Source organism: Magnolia sinica, chromosome 14 (assembly GCF_029962835.1).
Source record: "Magnolia sinica isolate HGM2019 chromosome 14, MsV1, whole genome shotgun sequence".
Lineage (NCBI taxonomy): Eukaryota > Viridiplantae > Streptophyta > Magnoliopsida > Magnoliales > Magnoliaceae > Magnolia > Magnolia sinica.
Genome location: NC_080586.1, coordinates 55521589 through 55544294, shown reverse-complemented (window position 1 = coordinate 55544294; position 22706 = coordinate 55521589). Strand labels below are relative to the sequence as shown.

Below are 22706 nucleotides of genomic sequence, written 5' to 3'. Positions count from 1 at the left end.
GACCACCATGATGTATTTATTTCATCCACACCGTCCAGATTGTGCTGGACAATGTTTGGACAGTGCTGATCATCATTAGTGAGCCATGTACCCCATAGAATGATAATGTATAGTGATACACATGTTGCACCTGCAACTATTGAAATGATTTTTGGTGTAATCTAAGCTCTCACTTGAGGCCCATTGATGTGGCCCACTCATTGTATATGAGGCCCATTAGTGTGGCCCATTGATGCAGCCCACTTGTTGTATATGAGGCCCATTGGTACGGCCCATTAATGCGGCCCACTCGATGTATATGAGGCCCATTGGTGCGGCCATTGACGCAGCCCACTTGATGTATATTGAGGCCCATGGGTTACGGCCCATTATGATGTATATTGAGGCCCATGGGTTACGACCCATTATGATGTATATGGAGGCCCATGGGTCGTAGCCCATTGTGATATATTTGAGGCCCATGGGTCCGTTATAACTCCCCCCATCACGTGTTGTCATTTGGATTTATGGTCCTCAAGGTGGCGAAGGCAAATCCACATTTGCCAAGCATTTAGTGGCGAAATATGGAGCATTCATGTTTAATGGTGGAAGAAACAAAGAAATAATATTTGCATATGATTATGAGAGAATGTTATAATGGATGCAGCGAGATGCCAAGATATCAGATATGATATCATCGAGCACTTTAAGGACGACGTCCTGTTCAATCAGAAGTATGAGAGTCATGTTATGTATTTAACACCAGTTCATGTAATAGTAATGGCTAATGTAATGCCAGATGTATCTAAGATCTCTGTAGACAGAATACTGTAGATAACGGAATCTATGACATAATGCATTGACCCCCTTGCAAGGATGACACATGCCTTACGGCCTGAAGTAACGCGCCTAACGGCGCATATTTCATATTATCTGTACATAATCATCATAATTTACATCTTAGTTGTGATATGTATATAAATGTAATATTTCATTGTCGTGTGGAGACAATATAGTTATTAATGTAATTTCGAATAAATGAAATGCAATTTCATTTGTGAGTTCTTGTTTGTGTTTTGATGGTGTTCTGAGATGGTGCGGTTAATAGATTTATGCAAGTTCATCGTTCATCAGTTAGGGTTCTCAAATCTTCTGAAGGAAGAATGAGAAAAGTAAAGGAAAAGGAAATAAAAGGGGGAATTTGATCATCACAGTACTTGTTGATGGAAAACATAAAGGAATAGATAACCGTAACGGTGACCGTCAAGGCTACTACGCTGTTAGGCGCGAGTCTTCAGGCTGTCAGGCATGTGTCATCCTTGTAAGGGGGTCAATGCATTGCATAAGCATCTCCGTGTAGTATCCCAAGGACGTCATTGAGATAGCCCCCATAGGTATGATAGAGCTCACTGCTCATTCACATGAGGGCCTTCTTCATGCTCCTGACTTCATCTGGTATCGCACAATAGGATTCACCGTCTTTAAGGTCGACGGTGGCGGCGTGATGTTGGAGGTCGGAGATATAGTCGTAGTAGACGTGCTTCGCATACTCCTCGTAATAAAGGGACTTGATCTTACCCTTCAAGTCTGAAGGGACATTGTCCCATCTGTCCATCACAGATGGGGTTGCCTCATCGTTTGACAAGGATGATGACAATGCTTTTGTAATGTCCCTCATGTATTGATCCATGATGGGCCTAGTGAGAGAAAAAACCACCTCGATAGGCGAGGTATAGGGGAAACGCTCCGCTCCACTCCGCTTAGAGATGTGGGTGATGACTGTTGGAAACAGTCTGTCGATGAGTTATATGTACAAGGACAGATTTCGTGTTATTATTTTAGTGTTTCTTAATAGTCGTTCACTGTGAGGCCATCACGTGACTAGGAATAGGGAAGCACGTGATGGGGGGAGTTACAAGGGAGGGGTGACGAGCTGGGGAATTTGATCATCACAGTACTTGTTGATGGAATACATAAAGGAATAGATAACTGTAACGGTGACCGTCAAGGCTACTGCGTCGTTAGGCGCAAGTCTTCAGGCCATCAGGCATGTGTCATCTTTGTAAGGGGGTGAATGCATTGTGTAAGCATCCAATAAAAAATAATAAGAAAGGGAATCAACTGACAAGTGGATAGGAATGTAAAAACGGATGAAGCTTTCCGAATAAGGGAGGGTACTGTGACCATGTCACAATACATAGACGAGCTGGTGGTAGTATTACCCAGCTCGTCACCCCTCCCTTGTAACTCCCCCCATCATGTGCTTCCCTGATCCCAGTCATGTGATGGCCTCACAGTGAATGACTATTAAGAAACACTAAAATAATAACACGAAATCTGTCCCTGTACATATAACTCATCAACAGACTGTTTCCAACAGTCATCACCGACATCTCTGAGCAGAGCGTTTCCCCTACACCTCGCCTGTCGAGGTGGTTTTTTCTCTCACTAGGCCCATCATGGATCAATACACAAGGGACATTGCGAAAGCATTGTCATCATCCTCATCGAACGACGAGGCAACCCCATCTGTGATGGACAGATGGGACGATGTCCCTTCAGACTTGAAGGGCAAGATCAAGTCCCTTTATTACGAGGAGTATGCGAAGCATGTCTACTACGATCGTATCTCCGACCTCCAACATCGTGCCACCACCGTCGACCTTAAAGACGGTGAATCTTACTGCGCGATACTAGACGAAGTCAGGAGCATGAAGAAGGCCCTCATGCGAATGAGCAGTGAGCTCTATCATACCTATGAGGGCTATCTCAACGACATCCTTGGGATAATGGTGGATGTTCAATCTCCACTGATTTTTGTAGTGTGGCCCACTTGATAGACGGTTGCATCACGGCATGGCCCACATAATCTAAACGACCTAGATTTTGGGCATGTGCACCAAGTGTGGGACCCATCTGAAGTGTAGATCCATCTCATTCTCTTACTGTCATGAAATGATCTCTACAAAGGATGGACGGTATGGATTACAACACATGCATCAGTGTGTGGCCTACCGTCCTTACAATTCTCTAATAGTTAAAGCACATGGCTTAAATACAGAGATATTATGACTATTCATCATCTTCTTCACCCTAACTTCTTCTTCGATAAGCTTCATTTTTCCCTTTCGATCAATGGCCTTAAGCTTCTGCTGCAACCTTTAGTTGCGCTCATCATTCCTTTCGTTAATATAATGCTTACGTTCACGTAAACGATTGAAATCCCTAACTGAATAATGTGAAGCCACACGTCGTGCTAGGTAGACCTTTGTTCCCCTATATAAGGATGTGCCGCTCATAATATTACAGGCACATCCGTTCCCCTCCCCAGACATCCGTTCCCCCCCTAATTACGAGAATGCCATGAGTAAGATAAGGAGCTATGTTTGGACCTTAAACAACCCTGACTTAGTACCCCTCGATCATAGCGTCGTCCTCAATGATATACGATATATCGTATATCAATTGGAATGTGGAGAAAATGGTACCCATCATCTACAAGGATATGTGGAATTATTCAAGCCACAAAGATTAAGTTTCAAGAAGAAATGGCTCCCCAGAGCCCATTTCGAAGCAGCCATGGGTTCACCCTTAGCTGCCATGCATATTGCAAGAAGGAGCAGACAAGGATTCAAGGTCCATGGGAATATGGAAAATTCATTCATGGCAATGGCGAAGCCCCTCGCCCTATGTTGCGAGCTTCCTTGAAGCGAGCAATGGAAGGTGCAACCTTGGAGTACATTATGATCGAAGATCCTGAAAGTTACTCATGACATAAGGGTGCTTTGAAGAAGGCACGTTCATTATTTCATCACAAAAAATTCATTGATAGGTACATGGAATTGTAGTTAATGCCATGGCAAGAGGAAATTATAGATATAATTTCTGAAGAACCAGATGACCATGCTGTCATCTGGATTTATGGTCCTCAAGGTGGCGAAGGCAAATCCACATTTGCCAAGCATTTAGTGGCTAAATATGGAGCATTCATATTTAATGGTGGAAGAAACGAAGATATAATATTTGTATATGATTATGAGAGGATAGTTATAATGGACGCAGCGAGATGCCAAGATATCAGATATGATATCATCGAGCACTTTAAGGATGACGTCCTGTTCAATCGGAAGTATAAGAGTCATGTTATGTATTTAACACCAGTTCATGTAATAGTAATGGCTAATGAAATGCTAGATGTATCCAAGATCTCTGTAGACAAAATATTGTTAAAGGAAATCTAATAAAATAATAATATTTCCCTTCAGGGCTACTACGCCGTTAGGCACGTTACTTCAGGCCGTCAGGCATGTGTCATCCTTGTAAGGGGGTCAATGCATTACGTCATAGATTCCTTTATCTCACCTAACATTTTTAACGGTGAAGAAAAGATGCCACGCATTGTGCCAGGTCGACCTTTGTTCCCCTATATAAGGATGTGCCGCTCATAGTATTACTGGCACATCCGTTCCCCTCCCCAGACATCTGTTCCCCGCTAATTACGAGAATGCCATGAGTAAGATAAGGCACTATGTTTGGACCTTAAACAACCCTGACTTAGTACCCCTCGATCATAGCGCCGTCCCCAATGATATACGATGTATCGTATATCAATTGGAATGTGGAGAAAACGGTACCCATCATCTACAAGGATATGTGGAATTATTCAAGCCACAAAGATTAAGTTTCATGAAGAAATGGCTCCCCAGAGCCCATTTCGAAGCAGCCAGGGGTTCACCCTTGGCTGCCGTGCATATTGCAAGAAGGAGCAGACAAGGATTCAAGGTCCATGGGAATATGGACAATTCACTCATGGCAATGGCGAAGCCCCTCGCCCTATGTTGCGAGCTTCCTTGAAGCGAGCAATGGAAGGTGCAACCTTGGAGTCCATTATGATCGAAGATCTTGAAAGTTACTCACGACATAAGGGTGCCTTGAAGAAGGCACGTTCATTATTTCATTACAAAAAATTCATTGATAGGTACAAGGAATTGCAGTTAATGCCATGGTAAGAGGAAATTATAGATATAATTTCTGAAGAACCAGATGACCGTGCTGTCATCTGGATTTATGGTCCTCAAGGTGGCGAAGGCAAATCCACATTTGCCAAGCATTTAGTGGCTAAATATGGAGCATTCATGTTTATCAGTGGAAGAAACGAAGATATAATATTTGCATATGATTATAAGAGGATAGTTATAATGGACGCAGCGAGATGCCAAGATATCAGATATGATATCATTGAGCACTTTAAGGATGGCGTCCTGTTCAATAAGAAGTATGAGAGTCATGTTATGTATTTAACACCAGTTCATGTAATAGTAATGGCTAATGTAATTCCAGATGTATCCAGGATCTCTATAGATAGAATAATGTTAAAGGAAATCTAATAAAATAATAATATTTCCCTTCAAGGCTACTGCGCCGTTAGGCGCGTTACTTCAGGCCGTCGGGCATGTGTCATCCTTGTAAGGGGGTCAATGCATTACATCATAGATTCCGTTATCTCACCTAACATTTTTAACGGTGAAGAAAAGATGCCATGCGTTGTGCCAAGTCAACCTCTGTTCCCCTATATAAGGATGTGCCGCTCATAGTATTATAGGCACATCTGTTCCCCTCCCCAGACATCCGTTCCCCCCCTAATTACGAGAATGCCATGAGTAAGATGAGGCACTATGTTTGGACCTTAAACAACCCTGACTTAGTACCCCTCGATCATAGCGTCGTCCCCAATGATATACGATATATCGTATATCAATTGGAATGTGGAGAAAATGGTACCCATCATCTACAAGGATATGTGGAATTATTCAAGCCACAAAGATTAAGTTTCATGAAGAAATGGCTCCCCAGAGCCCATTTCGAAGCAGCCAAGGGTTCACCCTTGGCTGTCATGCATATTACATGAAGGAGTAGACAAGGATTCAAGGTCCATGGAAATATAGACAATTCACTCATGGCGATGGTGAAGCCCCTTGCCCTATGTTGCGAGCTTCCTTGAAGTAAGCAATGGAAGGTGTAACCTTGGAGTCCATTATGATCGAAGATCCTGAAAGTTACTCATGACATAAGGGTGCCTTGAAGAAGGCACATTCATTATTTCATCACAAAAAAGTACGAACCATTACTCTCCAAGCAATGTAACAATACACACTGTGTTGTAATGGCAAATTTCATGCCAGATTATAATAAAATATAAGAGGACAGAGTCTGTATTGTTCATTGTTAATCAATACAGTACTAGTTTGCCCTAGAGGCTACGTTGAGTCTTCAGGCCGTCAAGCATGTGTCATCCTTGTAAGGGGGTCAATGCATTGCATAAGAATCTAATAAAAAATAATAAGAAAGGGAATCAACTGACAAGTGGATAGGAATGCATAAACGGATGAAGCTTTCCGGACAAGGGAGGGTACTGTGACCATGTCCGCTCGTCACCTCTGCCTTGTAACTCCCCCCATCACGTGCTTCCCTGTTCCCAGTCACATGATGGCCCCTGTATCCCAAGGACGTCATTTCACATTTACGCTATGGGAAGAGTATTGTTTCCCCAATCTTCTCCGCGACATTAACTATATCATTATCGGAGCGGAGCGAGGCGACGACGGTCGCCCCCATCTCCAAGGCTATGTTAATTTCAAGAAGCCTAAGAGACTTGAAGGTGGGGAACGGATGTCTGGGGAGGGGAACAGATGTGCCTGTAATACTATGAGTGGCACATTCCTTATATAGGGGAATGGAGGTCGACCTGGCACGACGCGTGGCGTCTTTTCTTCACCGTTAAAAACGTTAGGTGAGATAACGGAATCTATGACGTAATGCATTGACCCCTTTACAAGGATGACACATGCCTGACGGCCTGAAGTAACGCACCTAACGGCACAGTAGCCTTGAAGGGAAATATTATTATTTTATTAGATTTCCTTTAACAGTATTCTGTCTATAGAGATCTTGGATTCATCTGGCATTACATTAGCCATTACTATTACATGAACTGGTGTTAAATACATAACATGACTCTCATACTTCTGATTGAATAGGACACCGTCCTTAAAGTGCTCGATGATATCATATCTGATATCTTGGCATCTTGCTGTGTCCATTATAACTATCCTCTCATAATCATATGCAAAAATTATATCTTCGTTTCTTCCACCGTTAAACATGAATGCTCCATATTTAGCCACTAAATGCTTGGCAAATGTGGATTTGGCTTTGCCACCTTGAGGACCATAAATCCAGATGACAGCACGGTCATCTAGTTCTTTGGAAATTATATCTATAATCTCCTCTTGCTATGGCATTAACTGCAATTCCTTGTACCTATCAATGATTTTTTTGTGATGAAATAATGAACGTGCCTTCTTTAAGGCACCCTTATACATGAATAACTTTCAAGATCTTCTCGCTGCGTCCATTATAACTATCCTCTCATAATCATATGCAAATATTATATCTTCGTTTCTTCCACCGTTAAACATAAATGCTCCATATTTAGCCACTAAATGCTTGGCAAATGTGGATTTGCCAAGAGAGAGAACACCTTAACATTTATTCATGACGATAACCATTAATACATTACATAACCATGTTAATTACATACATAATTCAACTATGCCATCTGCTGTAGAACACAGCATCCATGCCTGCATGGAGACGACCGCGCAATATCCCAAGGACATCATTGAGATAGCCCTCATAACTATGATAGAGCTCACTGCTCGTTCGCATGAGGGCCTTCTTCATTCTCCTGACTTCATCTAGTATTGTGCAGTAGGATTCATCGTCTATAAGGTCGATGGTGGTGGCGCAATGTTGAAGGTCAGAGAAACGGTCGTAGTAGACATGCTTCGCATACTCGACCAGCTCGTCTATGTATTGTGACATGGTCACAGTACCCTCCCTTGTCCGGAAAGCTTCATTCATTTTTGCATTCCTATCCACTTGTCGGTTGATTCCCTTTCTTATTATTTTTTATTGGATGCTTACGCAATGCATTGACCCCCTTACAAGGATGACACGTGCCTGACGGTCTAAAGACTCGCGCCTAATGGCGCAGTAGCCTTGACGGTCACCATTACGGTTATCTATTCCTTTATGTATTCCATCAACAAGTATTGTGACGATCAAATTCCCCCTTTTATTTCCTTTTCCTTTACTTTTTTTATTCTTCCTTCGGAAGATTTGAGAACCCTAACTAATGGGTTTCCATTGAGCACGGAAACCCTGAGGCACAAATTTGATAGACATGCAAATTTGACAGAAGAGAGAGAACACCTTAACATTTATTCATGACGATAACCATTAATACATTATATAACCATGCTAATTACATACGTAATTCAACTATGCCATCTGCTATAGAACACAGCATCCATGCCTGTGCGGAGATGACCATGCAGTATCCCAAGGACGTCGTTGAGATAGCCCTCATAGGTATGATAGAGGTCACTGCTCATTCACATGAGGGCCTTCTTCATGCTCCTGACTTCGTCTAGTATCACGCAGTAGGATTCACCGTCTTTAAGGTTGACGGTGGTGGCGCGATGTTGGAGGTCGGAGATACGGTCGTAATAGACATGCTTTGCATACTCCTCGTAATAAAGGGACTTGATCTTACCCTTCAAGTTTGAAGGGATGTCGTCCCATCTGTCCATCACAGATGGGTTTGCCTCATCGTTTGACGAGGATGATGACAATGCTTTCGCAATGTCCCTTGTGTATTGATCCATGATGGGCCTAGTGAGAGAAAAAACCACCTCGACAGGCGAGGTGTAGGGGAAACGCTCCGCTTAGAGATGTGGGTGATGACTGTTGGAAACAGTCTGTCGATGAGTTATATGTACAGGGACAGATTTCATGTTATTATTTTAGTGTTTCTTAATAGTCGTTCACTGTGAGGCCATCACGTGACTGGGAACAGGGAAGCACGTGATGGGGGGAGTTACAAGGGAGGGGTGACAATCTGGGGTCCAAACGTAGTTCTACAAATGCCCCTTGGGACGCGCTTTTATTTCTCGGATGGCTCCCCACACCTAGTATTACGGGGGGCCGTTACGCGTTACAAAACATGTGCCATCCGATGTCACACGCTCTGGCAATTCACATGCCCGTCATGTGAATTGATGTACTATTGGCATTGCATTTTCAACGCCAATGAATCCTGTCGCTACACGTGTTCAGCTGCAAGCACTCTTGTCGCGAGCACTCCTCCCCTTCTCCCCTATAAATACGCTTCCCCGTTGTTTGTAAGAGCCATGCTATTTCATCCCTATCAAATAATATTTGATCCACATGGCTCGCTACGGGAAGGTTGTAGACGTAGATCCAAGAGAAGAATGATGCCAAGACGTGCTATAGCATTTGGTGCATATAGTTATAATTTATCAATTACTTCCAAGGCTAATTTACCTTCAACAATTGTTCCATTGATTACGGATGAGGCGAAGCAGGATAACAATTATCATACACGAAACCTTATGTTTCGTGGTATTCTGAGCGCAGCTCAATGCAATACATATTTATATTGTATATTTTCTTTGTCTTATAAGTAGTAGTTGTTGATGGTATACATGAAGTCAAAAATATACTACAACCATTAGCGGTTATATAAGGGTTAATAAATATAATATCTAATCATAACGGTGACCGTTAAGGCTACTGCGCCGTTAGGCGCGAATCTTCAGGCCGTCAGGCATGTGTCATCCTTGTAAGGGGATCATGCATTATGTCATCGATAGATGAATCCCCAAATAAAAAATAATAAAAGAACCCACCATTTTGGTTCATTGGGTGGAAAAGCTGTTTTGTCGTATTCTAAGCTCTCCCCATATATTTCCCCATAACGCGCACGGCCCCCTAAGTATTCCAAGCCGTGCACTCCCCCCTCTTCTCTCGCCCTCTCTATTTACGAGATTGCCATCATCTTGTCTATCTCTATATAGAAATCTCGTACTCTTTGCATCTATACAATAAACATATTCATAATATCTATACATCAATGGAGACCCTTCCCTCATCTATAGCGAAGCGTTCCTATCGCGGTCGTTGTGGTTATACGATTGGTGAGTGCTTGTTGTATACGCAGTTATCATCCACATTTGGATGCAAGCACGACGCTCAGAACATGTGCGCTATATGTTCTGAACTAACCAATTGCCCCTCTGGATTGCATCTGAATTCAGATGCAATCTTCGAAGTTCCTGCAAGGTGGTTTTGGAAGATTTTTGAAGGATGTAACGCATGTTACGAGAGATTTATAGATGCGAAGCATCTAGATGGCTGCCTACTTCCATTTAATCCTCATTTCGCAATTGCTCATATTGCGAAATGTTGTCTCTGCAAATCTAAAGCTAAGAATTATATGTTAGTTATGCGAGGTTGCTACGGAGCATATATGAAGGATGGCCCTGTAAGGGCCATTGAAGACATAGTTGGTACTTCTGGGTATGAGGGATTCAAGATACATCTGAAGGAAGATTATATATGAAAGATCAATATGTAATAAATAAGTTGTAATTACGAATGTGATCATTTTTATGTATTAATAAATATATTTATCGTATTAAATCCCCCCCCCCCCTATAGTTGATGTTAAGGTCTATCCCAATCTTCTATCACAACTAAGATGTAAATTATGACGATTATGTACAAATAATATGAAATACTTATTCACACCCTGAAGTAGATCCTCCTCCATCAGATCATGAGATATCACAACGTCGAACTCTTCATTACCTTGATAGTAATCATAATCGTTGTGATATTGATAACTGCCAATAGGCATAACAGCAACACGCTATTCATTCTCCATTAAATCCCTATAATAGAGATTTACAAAACCTCGAAGAGAGTACGAAGTACGAACCATTACTCTCCAAGCAATGTAACAATATACACTGTGTTGTAATGGCAAATTTCATGCCAGATTATAATAAATATCAGAGGACAGAGTCCGTATTGTTCGTTATTAATCAATACAGTACTAGTTTGCCCTAGAGGCTACGTTGAGTCTTCAGGCTGTCGGGCATGTGTCATCCTTGTAAGGGGGTTAATGCATTGTGTGAGCATCCAATAAAAAATAATAAGAGAGGGAATCAATTGACAAGTGGATAGGAATGCAAAAATGGATGAAGCTTTCCGGACAAGGGAGGGTACTGTGACCATGTCACAATACATAGATGAGCTGGTGGCAGTATTACCCAGCTCGTCACCCCTCCCTTGTAACTCCCCCCATCACGTGCTTCCCTATTCCCAGTCACGTGATGGCCCCTGTATCCTAAGAACATCATTTCACATTTACGCTATGGGAAGAGTATTGTTTCCCCAATCTTCTCCGCGACATTAACTATATGATTATTGGAGTGAAGCAAGGCAACCCAGCTCGTCACCCCTCCCTTGTAACTCCCCCCATCACGTGCTTCCCTATTCCCAGTCACGTGATGACCTCACAGTGAACGACTATTAAGAAACACTAAAATAATAACACGAAATCTGTCCCTGTACATATAACTCATCGACAGACTGTTTCCAACAGTCATCACCCACATCTCTGAGTGGAGCGGAGCGGAGCGTTTCCCCTACACCTCGCCTGTCGAGGTGGTTTTTTCTCTCACTAGGCCCATCATGGATCAATACACGAGAGACATTGCGGAAGCATTGTCATCATCCTTGTCGAACGATGAGGCAACCCCATCTGTGATGGATAGATGGGACGACATCCCTTCATACTTGAAGGGCAAGATCAAGTCCCTTTATTACGAGGAGTATGCGAAGCATGTCTACTATGACCGTATCTCCGACCTCCAACATCGCGCCACCACCGTCAACCTTAAAGACGGTGAATCCTACTACACGATACTAGACAAAGTCAGGAGCATGAAGAAGGCCCTCATGTGAACGAGCAGTGAGCTCTATCATACCTATGAGGGCTATCTCAACGACGTCCTTGGGATACTGCGCGATCATCTCCACGCAAGCATGGATGCTGTGTTCTACAGCAGATGGCGTAGTTAAATTACGTATGTAATTAGCATGGTTATGTAATGTATTAATGGTTATCGTCATGAATAAATATTAAGGTGTTCTCTCTCTTCTGTCAAATTTGCATGTCTATCAAATTTATGCCTCAGGGTTTTCGTGCTCAATGGAAACCCATCAGTTAGGGTTCTCAAATCTTTTGAAGGAAGAATCAGAAAAGTAAAGGAAAAGGAAATAAAAGGGGAATTTGATCGTCACAGTACTAGTTTATGGAATACATAAAGGAATAGATAACCGTAATGGTGACCGTCAAGGCTACTGCGCCGTTAGGCGCGAGTCTTTAGGCCGTTAGGCATGTGTCATCCTTGTAAGGGGGTCAATGCATTGCATAAGCATCCAATAAAAAATAATAAGAAAGGGAATCAACCGACAAGTGGATAGGAATGCAAAAACTGGCACCCTTATGTCATGAGTAACTTTCAGGATCTTCGATCATAATGGACTCCAAGGTTGCACCTTCCATTGCTCGCTTCACGGAAGCTCGCAACATAGGGCAAGGGGCTTCGCCATTGCCATGAATGAATTGTCCATATTCCCATGGACCTTGAATCCTTGTCTGCTCCTTCATGCAATATGCATGGCAGCCAAGGGTGAACCCTTGGCTGCTTCGAAATGGGCTCTGGGGAGCCATTTCTTCATGAAACTTAATCTTTGTGGCTTGAATAATTCCACATATCCTTGTAGATGATGGGTACCATTTTCTCCACATTCCAATTGATATACGATATATAGGGGAACAATGGTCGACCTGGCATGACGCGTGGCGTCTTTTCTTCACCGTTAAAAATGTTAGGTGAGATAACGGAATCTATGACGTAATGCATTGACCCCGTTACAAGGATGACACATGCCTGGCGGCCTGAAGTAACGCGCCTAACGGCACAGTAGCCTTGAAGGGAAATATTATTATTTCATTATATTTCCTTTAACAGTATTCTGTCTACAGAGATTCTGGATACATCTGGCATTACATTAGCCATTACTATTACATGAACTGGTGTTAAATACATAACATGACTCTCATACTTCTGATTGAACAGGACACTGTCCTTAAAGTGCTCGACGATATCATATCTGATATCTTGGCATCTCGCTTCGTCCATTATAACTATCCTCTCATAATCATATGCAAATATTATATCTTCATTTCTTCCACCATTAAACATGAATGCTCCATATTTAGCCACTAAATGCTTGCCAAATGTGGATTTGCCTTCGCCACCTTGAGGACCATAAATCCAGATTACAGCACGGTCATCTGGTTCTTCAGAAATTATATCTATAATTTCCTCTTGCCCTGGCATTAACTGCAATTCCTTATACCTATCAATGAATTTTTTGTGATGAAATAATGAACGTGCCTTCTTCAAGGCACCCTTATGTCGTGAGTAACTTTCAAGATCTTCGATCATAATGGACTCCAAGGTTGCACCTTCCATTGCTCGCTTTAAGGAAGCTCGCAACATAGGGCAAGGGGCTTCGCCATCACCATGAATGAATTGTCCATATTCCCATGGACCTTGAATCCTTGTCTACTCCTTCATGCAATATGCACGGCACCCTGCGGGTGAACCCTTGGCTGCTTCGAAATGGGCTCTGGGGAGCCATTTCTTCATGAAACTTAATCTTTGTGGCTTGAATAATTCCACATATCCTTGTAGATGATGGGTACCATTTTCTCCACATTCCAATTGATATACGATATATAGGGGAACAAAGGTTGACCTGGCACGACACGTGGCGTCTTTTCTTCACCGTTAAAAACGTTAGGTGAGATAATGGAATCTATGACGTAATGCATTGACCCCCTTACAAGGATGACACATGCATGACGGCTTGCAGTAACGCGCCTAACGGCGCAGTAGCCTTGAAGGGAAATATTATTATTTTATTAGATTTCCTTTAACAGTATTCTGTCTACAGAGATCTTGGATACTTACCTTCATCTGGTCATTCTTATATTGTCGATGTCCTGTTTAAACTCCTATGTATACAACCGTGCCGCTTATAGTATTTGAATCCGATAACACAAGGAACAATATTAACCATTAACATATGATATGACTGCTTTTCTGATAGATTGAATGATCTTACAATGATGACTCCACGATTCCCAAGAACAAAAGAAACTACCTACCTTCATCGCATTTGGACTCAACCACAAAAGTGCTTCGCAATATACTGAGTACCAATGTGTATCCTTGTGAAGTTTCCGTAGATATGCTCTCTCCATTTGTTCTGAATACCCTATATGATATCTATCAGAGAGTTGAAATATGCCTACCCACTCTCATTTTGAAACAATTGATCCTAGTTGTCAAAGACATTCACCGCACCAGCCTTCCTTTTCCAAGCGTTAGCTGCAAACTCTCCAAATTTCTAGGATTGCCACCTAACCATGATACAGTATATCCTATAGTGTGCTTTACCAAGGAAACCCTACTCTAGTTAAAAGTGTTTGCAACAAAATTTGAGGACAACCATGACTGCAGGAGTGAAGAAGATGTTCAAGACACTCCCATGGCCATTGCTCGGGGCTAGTGTCGCACCCCAGTGCTAGCTTTAAGTCTAATCTTAGTCAACACTGGGTGCTTCCTTTAGCAAAATGATCCCGTTCGTCAACTTCTTGAAGGACAGTCCAATGTGGAAGCTCGCCTCCGACAATGTGAGAATCACCTCTCAGAAATTGAACTACGTCTTAACACTTTTCAACACACTAGGGAGCACATCACGGAGCTAGTTCTCACTCGCTTCACTCATATTCCTTCTTATAAGGGTGGGTCTTCAAGATGATGTTCCAAAGAGATCCATGTTGATGCTGCATCATGATATTCTCCATTTTGGATGCTTATGTCCCTAAGGGCTTGACATATTTTTGGATGATGATAATACTACCCAAGCTTGGGGTAGTTATTTTGATTTAACTTTTGAGGTTTCATGATGATATCTTTTATATTCACGTCATTTATTCTGCCTCGATGATATCTTTCCTGTGACATGAGTTTTTCACAAAATGCTAACATATTTTTTACTTTTACATTTTAAAATTATGTGATTTGTCTATTCTTCCTCTAAACTAAGTTTAATCATCAGTTTTATTTGTTAGTTTCTCTGCCTGACCCTTTGCCAATGACTAACAAAAGGGGGAAGAACTATATGTATGCTCCATGCCCCATGTGTATTTGTGTCTTGTATATCCCATGTTGTAGGTTGATCACGGAAGACATTCAAGGGGAGCATTACTGCATGTCAATATTATCTTAGAGTTGTAAAATTTTAAATTTTGACATGTAATTTTAGTATGTTGTTGATATGGACTATGACACTGTCTTAGGTTAGTTTGTTTTTCTCACGTAATTGACAAAGGTGGAGATTGTAAGTGCACCCATTCCTGAACGCCTATTTGTTAATAACGTGAACTGTTGTGTTAAGTAATCCGATGAGCCCATGGAAAAAGAAGATCAAAGATACAACTGGAGTAGAAGAATCAAGCAACACTCAAAGGGTAAAAAGATGCTCATATCCTCAAAACAAAATAAACCTATACCCTTTAGATGATCCTAAACCAATAAGAAAACCATATTAGATCATCACTTGAAGCCATCAAAGTTCAAAAATCCTATCTCCTTAGATTTGGCTTTTGAAGGTTGAAGTTGCTAAAACAGAAAATGAAAATCAGCAACCTTCGGTCCAACCGACCATAGCTTCGGTCTGACTGACCATAACTATTGAAGGACAAAAATTAAAACAGAAAAATCTGTCTAGATTTCGGTTGGAGTATGTCCGACTGAATGGGATTTTTGGTCCAACCGAAACAGACTAAAACAGTTCAACAAGTTATGGAGTTAATTCGGTCTGACCGAATGCAACCGAAGAAAATCCTTGGTCCGACCGAATGCAACCGAAGAAAATCCTCGGTCCGACCAAAAGTGAAGAAAAGAGACGAGTAACCTGAGGACTTAATTCGGTCCAATCGAACATTAATTCGGTCCGACCAATGATAGTTCGGTCCGACCGAAGGACTCCTTGATAGGACCAAAATATATCCGTTATAGATCCATTGAAACCTTTTTTCCTATAAAATGAGCATCTGGATCTTTGCAAAAAGCATGGATTAAGGCATTCTAGAGTCCCTAGTGAATCCCAAGCTTACCCTAGCCATCATAAACTCTATTCATATGAGATTCATCTTCTTTTTATTGTGTTCATCATCTCAATGAGCATTCAAAGCTCTTATTAGTGAAGAACATGATCTCAAGCCTTCACTAGAGTATTGAGACCAAACCTATTAGTATATTCTTAGTCTATATCATACTTTAGTGCATCCATTAGTTGAATCCCCTTAGAAATGCACTTGCCATCAAGTTATAGGAGATTAAACCTGTCATGCCCCAAACTCGGAAACCAGGTTCACAAAATTTTCGATCGCCGAATCCGGCGCCGATAGCCTCCGTAGTAACCCATTCTTGGCTCCTGTCACCCATTTACCAGGTTCCGATCCTGAGATCCTACAAGGAGGATTTTCAACGTCAGTTTGATTTATAATAAGCATAACCAAATGTATAACCCACAAACAACAACCAAAAACTCCATCACATTTTAACTATGATTAAAAACTTATAGGTACAATGCATATAAAGAGAAATACAATGATGATAGACAAAAGCTCCAAGATGATCTGTCACGTGCTCAAGCCTCAGCGCTACTGCGATCCAACGTCACCTGCACGCAACAGTCGTGCATAAGCTTATGAAAAGCTTAAAGGGTGGTGAAAGTGTGTGCGCAATGTAGTAATACAATTATGCAGTATCAGAGTAATGCAGAATTTGCTGATGAATACATGAATACTATTAGTCGTACTAAGGCCATGCGATGTACGGCATGAATGATGTTGGCCATACCAAGGTTATGCGATGCGAGATGCAATTCAAGCACACTAGTCCTCAACTGAGTCCACATACCAATACAGCTCATCTCTGGAATATCACCGGGGTCTATTGCACTCTAAACCAGATTGCTGCCCCATCACACGTAATAAGGTGAGTGAAAGAGACCTCACTATCCGCCTGCCAATATCAGACTCGATTCATCGATAGCGGACCCATTCCTCGAGCTAGTCAAACTCAGCCTAGATTTGTCCCCTCTTCTTGGGCGGGTAAGGCCGCACCCCCTTTCAACCGACCACGACACAATGGAAAGCGTGGCCTTCTGATAATCGACACTCGACGATGCATCCACTTGGTCTAAACATTGTAGCAACCTCCCGGTACCATAAGGGTTTAGGGACTTTCACTTAGGGACATCTATAGCACCTTATGTAGAACAAGATTTTCGGTGTCCAATCCTGCCAACCACGATATGCTTGTGGAGGCCCCAGCCCTAATTTCGCAAGGGCATACAATATACATGTCACATAATATGTGATGCATGAATCACAAATCTAGTTATACAGTAAACATGCGCGTACCGCGCGCTCATGTGGGTAACTCCCCTTACCAGGGAATCTGATAACAATCTGTCCAATGGCAGGTGCTATGATTAATCACTCCTCATATCAAGCATACAGATGGTGCATATGGGCATGTATCATGATGCTATGTTATCATATACTCATAATCGGTATCGATAACCGGCATCGATAATCGGCATCGATAATGAACACCAATAATCAGCATCGGCCTCGATAATGGGCACCAATAATCAACATCGATAATTGACATCAGCCTCGATAATCGGCACCGATAATTAGCATCAATAATCGACACTGATAATTGGCTTATAAGCACGGTGAGGTCCATATATGAACAACCGATCGAACCATAATATAAAGATCAGCCATCGACCGTGGTTATATCCAATCTAATAGCACGGAGCCATCTGTCTATGGCAAATGGGGCCCACTTATTTGGGTTAACCCACTTAGAGAATGGTGTGAATGGGCCTAACAAGGCCTAAGGGAAGGTCACAATGAGGACATCTAACCATCATTTCCCATCAATGTGGACATCTAACTAACATTGCTCCCAAGGGGTGGCCTACATAAGGGATTCATACACAACGTAACGGCCACACATACACATATTGGGCCTCATTCATGGGCCTCTCATATATCGCGTTGGGCTTCATATAAGGGCCTCAAACGTATCACAATGGGCCACTCCCATGGGCTTCGGATACATGTTGAGGGTCAAATATTGCATATCAAACCCCAGTTATTGCCTGGATTTACGAACATGGTACTGTTTAACAGCCCGATTTAATCGTGTTTATGATGCAGGGCGTATTTACGAGTCTGGAATGGAAAAGGGTACTAAAAGCATGGATTTAACGCTCTGAAGTCACCAAGGCAAGCGATGGACCCCAAGGGACCGAGATCAGTGGATTTACACGCCAGAGATTCGAGAAAATCAAGAAACTGAAGCTGAAATGGCCCGAAATTAGTCCAAAATGCAAGATCACAGGGTTCTCACCATCCGAATAGATTAAAACTTTATATATAGGCCGAAGACCATAAATTAACCGTACACATCAAATTTCAGCTCTTGAATCCCTGTGAAAGTGGCCCAACAGACACTTCAGCCCATGAATTATCAAACTTGGGCCCTCCTGATATCTGGATATGATTCACTTTTGGTCTTAACCCATATAATGAGATAGAAAACGAATGGATGGAGCGGATTTACTAAAAACTTCACTGTAGGACCTATCCACGTGATGCATGTGCACTACATATGCACGGTCGAGCCACACCGAAGAAACCAGGTCAGTAAGCGTGTGCTGACCCGACCTGTATTCGGATTTCAAATCCCGCCCGCGGGGATTGTGAAACGGGGACCTGCGGTCCTTTCTTGAGGGCCACCATCACAATTCAAAGGTCCAATCCGAACAGTCAGTTAAAATCCCAGGGTCTATATTACTAGGGTCTAGGTGTCGAAACATCAAGAAGATAGCAAGAACGGTATCCTAACCATTACAACGCAAGATTAACGTCTGTAAGATGAATCATATGGGCTGCATCAACGGACAGTCAAAACCATCCCTCTCGAGCTAAAAATCGGACGTCCATTTAATGAACGGTCTGGATTTCTCATAAGATCTCCTTCATGGGCCCCACCGTCAGCCAGCGCAAGATGCGCCATCTCTGTTACGCAGAGTCTGGAAGAACCGGACGTTCTGGAGAGGTGGTGGCCAACCACCGGATCAGACCAAAGATCCGAACCGTCTAGAAGGAGCCCAGGTGGATTCTGACCGCCCAAAAGATATCAGATGATCGGAACTGGTCGGTTGTTCACACAGAAGATGGGTCGAGCGTAAACTGTTTCGCAGGTGCAAGGAAATCCCGGTCGCGTATGCATGTGGCGATAGGCTGCGCAAAATATTTCTAATTTTGCAGAGGATTCCAACGCAAACCAGCCGACTCCACGACAGCATCCCTGTTATAAAAGAAAGAGAAAAAAAGAAAGGGGGATCTCGGCTTGGGGGCTTAAATGTGGATACAAGAGAAGAGACAGAGTTGGAGAAGATTTTTTTAGTTGTATTTGCTATTTTTCTCTTTATGCTTTAATTTGAGGATAGCCTAATCATGGTAGGCTAAACCTCTTAGCTAAGGCTAAGAGGTGAAGCTTGTGGCGTGATGGGAAAGATTCTATGGTTTTGATTCATGTTATGGCTTTGATTCATGTTAGACTAAGTTAATGTTGATTTAGTTTGATTAATAGGAATGCTTCCAGTTTTTAATGGTTTGTTGTGACTGAAATTACAATAGATCTGCGATAGCTTTGAGCATGTTCTTAACATTATAAGGTCTATGAATTCGGGAACCCTGTTGTTCACCATCGTCTCCTGGGCATGGTTGGATGACGGAACTCTTCCTGACATTCATACATCACTCAGATTGGCTGTGAATTGGTTTAATTTTGTTGTTTGCTTTGTCTCATGGGCATGGTTTTGTGATGGAATCTATTCTAATTTACACCCATCTGATCTCTTGAAAAATAGATTAAATAAAGTTAAGAATTGATTTCCAGGTTATATCTTCCAACTGGATGAAGATGGGACTCGAAGTCCAGTTGAGTTCATGAATCGACCATAGATCTCCCTAATCTCTACAAGTGGATCCTCTGAATCCCTAGTTTCCTACCTCTAAATTTTTTAAGTTTTACATTAATACTTCACCATTATTCCTCAAATTATAATCAATTTAGATTTCATCTTAGTCTAGTTCTAATTCTATCTAGTTTCAGATAACGTACAGGTATCAGTCCCTTGGGATTCGACCTCAGTCTTACTGAGTTTATTACTATATCACAACCCTGCACTTGGGGAGTGAACAAGTTTTTGGCGCCATTGCCGGGGATTGACGGTTACATTTTTCTGAAATTTACTAGTTTTAGGATTAGTTTAAAATTAGGATTTTTCTAACTTTTGTTTAGATTTTTCTGATTTTTAGAAACTAACCTGTTTTCCTGTTTTATAGGACCCTGACATAAATTTCTAAATTGGTAATCCCTTTCTAATTCCTCTACTTTTTCTATTTTTAGGAAATAGTTTATTTTTAGAAACTTTCCTCTTTTTTTTTTTTTAGAAACTTTATTAGTTATTTCCCTTTTTAGAAATTCTTTCTAATTTTAGAAACTAACTCATCTTTCCTTTATTTTATTTTTAGAAACTTTTTAATTTTAGGTTTAGATTTTTTATTTTAGAAACTTTCTAATTCTAGGTCTTCTTTTTAGAAACTAACTTAGCTTCTAGGTTTACGGAACTTTCATTTTTAGAAACTAACTTTCTATTTTTAATTTTTAGTAACTTTCTAATTTTAACTCTTTTAGAATCGAACTTTGTTTCCTAATTTATTTTTAGAAATTTTCTACTTGTAGATTTTTTGTTTAGAAACTAACTTTCCTATTTTGTAGGCTTTTAAGATAGAAATTTCTAATTCGGTAAGCTCTTTCTCTACTTTCTATTTTTCAGATCTCTTTTAGTAGCTTACTTTCTAGTTTAGGACTTTCCTAATTTATTTTAGAAATTTTCACTTTCCTTTAGGAATTTCTTCTTTTATAAACTAGTTTACTTCTATCTTTCTTTTTAAGGATTTTCTAATTCTAGACCTTCTCTTTAGAAACTGACTTGTTTTTTTTTTCTTTTGCAGGTTTTTAACTTAGGGACTCCAATTTAGTAACTTCTTTCCAACCCTCTCTTTCTTTCTAGATTTTCTTTTCCTTTCTTAGGATTAGGTTTCGAATTTGATGGAGGGCTGTGAGTGTTTCATGCCCAAGTGGGCCCATGACAACACTCGACGTCTCTTAACTAAAGGAGGATTGGTTGAGGGATTAACTATCCATCGCGGGACTAAAAACCACTCGAAATCCCCTGAGTTAATTGAAGTGATGGCTGAGAACCAACCTCTTCTACCTCAACCCAGGGTGGAGGACATTCAGGATGAGAATGAGGTGCATCAAGCACCCTCGCCTCGTACTTTATGAGATTATTTACAACCAGCGGGACTAAGTACGCTCTCATGCATGATTTTTTTCAAAAATACAGGACATATGGACATCAAGCCAGGGGTTATCCAACTCCTTCCTAAGTTCCATGGGCTTGAATCTGAAGAACCATATCTACATTTGAAAGAGTTTGATGAGATCATAGCCACTTTATATTTTCAAAATGTGTCTGAGGACATAGTCAGGCTGAAACTATTTCCTTTTTCCTTGAAGGAGAAGGCTAAGACGTGGTTACATTCACTGCGTCCTAGATCCATTGGTACATGGAATGATATGCAGAGGGAATTCATAAAGAAATTTTTTCCACATCATAAAACGATTAACCTTAGAAAAGCAATCATGAACTTCACCCAAAAGGAGGATGAAACATTTTACCAATGTTGGGAAAGGTTCAAGGATTTGGTCAGTTCATGCCCACAACACGGCTTTGAAACGTGGCTCATTACAAATTTTTTCTCTAATGGACTGACATCTTCCATGCGCCAAATGGTCGAGACAATGTGTAATGGAGAGTTCATTAATAAAAATGTTGACGAAGTATGGGATTACCTCGATAGTCTTGCTGAAAAAACACAATAATGGGACTATTACCCAAAATCGAATACCACGTCTAGGCCAACTCAATCTAAGGAGAAAGGTGGATTGTATCTCTTGAAAGAAGAGGATGATCTCAAGTATAAAGTGACTACGCTCATAAGAAAATTTGAGGCCATAGAAGGAAAGAAGGATAAGGTTAATGAAAGTGTTTGTGGCATCTGTGATTGCAACATTCATACAACTGAAAATTATCCTCCGATACCCGCCTTTCGAGAAGTGTTGAATGAACAATCCAATGCCGTAAATACTTATCAAAGACCTTTCAATGGACCGACCTCTAATACGTACAATCCTAGTTGGAAAAATCATCTAAACTTTAGTTGGAGAAATGGACAAACTGCTACCCCTCAAAGTTTCTTCAATCAAAATCCAAATCAGGGGAAACCTCAAGAAGAACCGATTCAAAATTCCATGTAAGAGCTGACCCAGGCAATGCGAGATTTTATGCAAAAGATGGATTCATGTATGACGGTTATAGAAAAGGGGATGCTTCATGCACAACCGCTCCCCAATCCTAAACCACAATACGAGATAAGTAATCCCAGCTCTTCAAATCAAATGGAGCACGCTAAATCCATCAACACTCTTAGG

At 41.4% G+C, this 22706-nt stretch overlaps 2 protein-coding genes and 1 non-coding gene across 3 annotated transcripts; 1 reads left to right on the top strand and 2 right to left on the bottom strand.

Moving 5' to 3' along the window:
- The first annotated feature begins 3830 nt into the window (after positions 1-3830).
- Positions 3831-4475, top strand: LOC131224978 (uncharacterized). The gene is made up of 3 exons (XM_058220413.1): positions 3831-4145; positions 4245-4298; positions 4458-4475. The coding sequence occupies exons 1-3, from the start codon at positions 3831-3833 to the stop codon at positions 4473-4475; spliced, it is 387 nt and encodes a 128-aa protein (XP_058076396.1).
- An 8454-nt stretch (positions 4476-12929) lies between these two features.
- LOC131224977 (uncharacterized) lies at positions 12930-13454 on the bottom strand. Its single transcript, XM_058220412.1, has one exon. It carries the CDS (start codon positions 13452-13454, stop codon positions 12930-12932), a length of 525 nt encoding a protein of 174 aa, XP_058076395.1.
- Positions 13455-21839: 8385 nt separating this feature from the next.
- LOC131226378 (small nucleolar RNA R71) lies at positions 21840-21946 on the bottom strand. The gene has a single exon (XR_009161767.1). It is a non-coding gene; the product is annotated as a small nucleolar RNA R71 (small nucleolar RNA).
- Between the last annotated feature and the right edge of the window lie 760 nt (positions 21947-22706).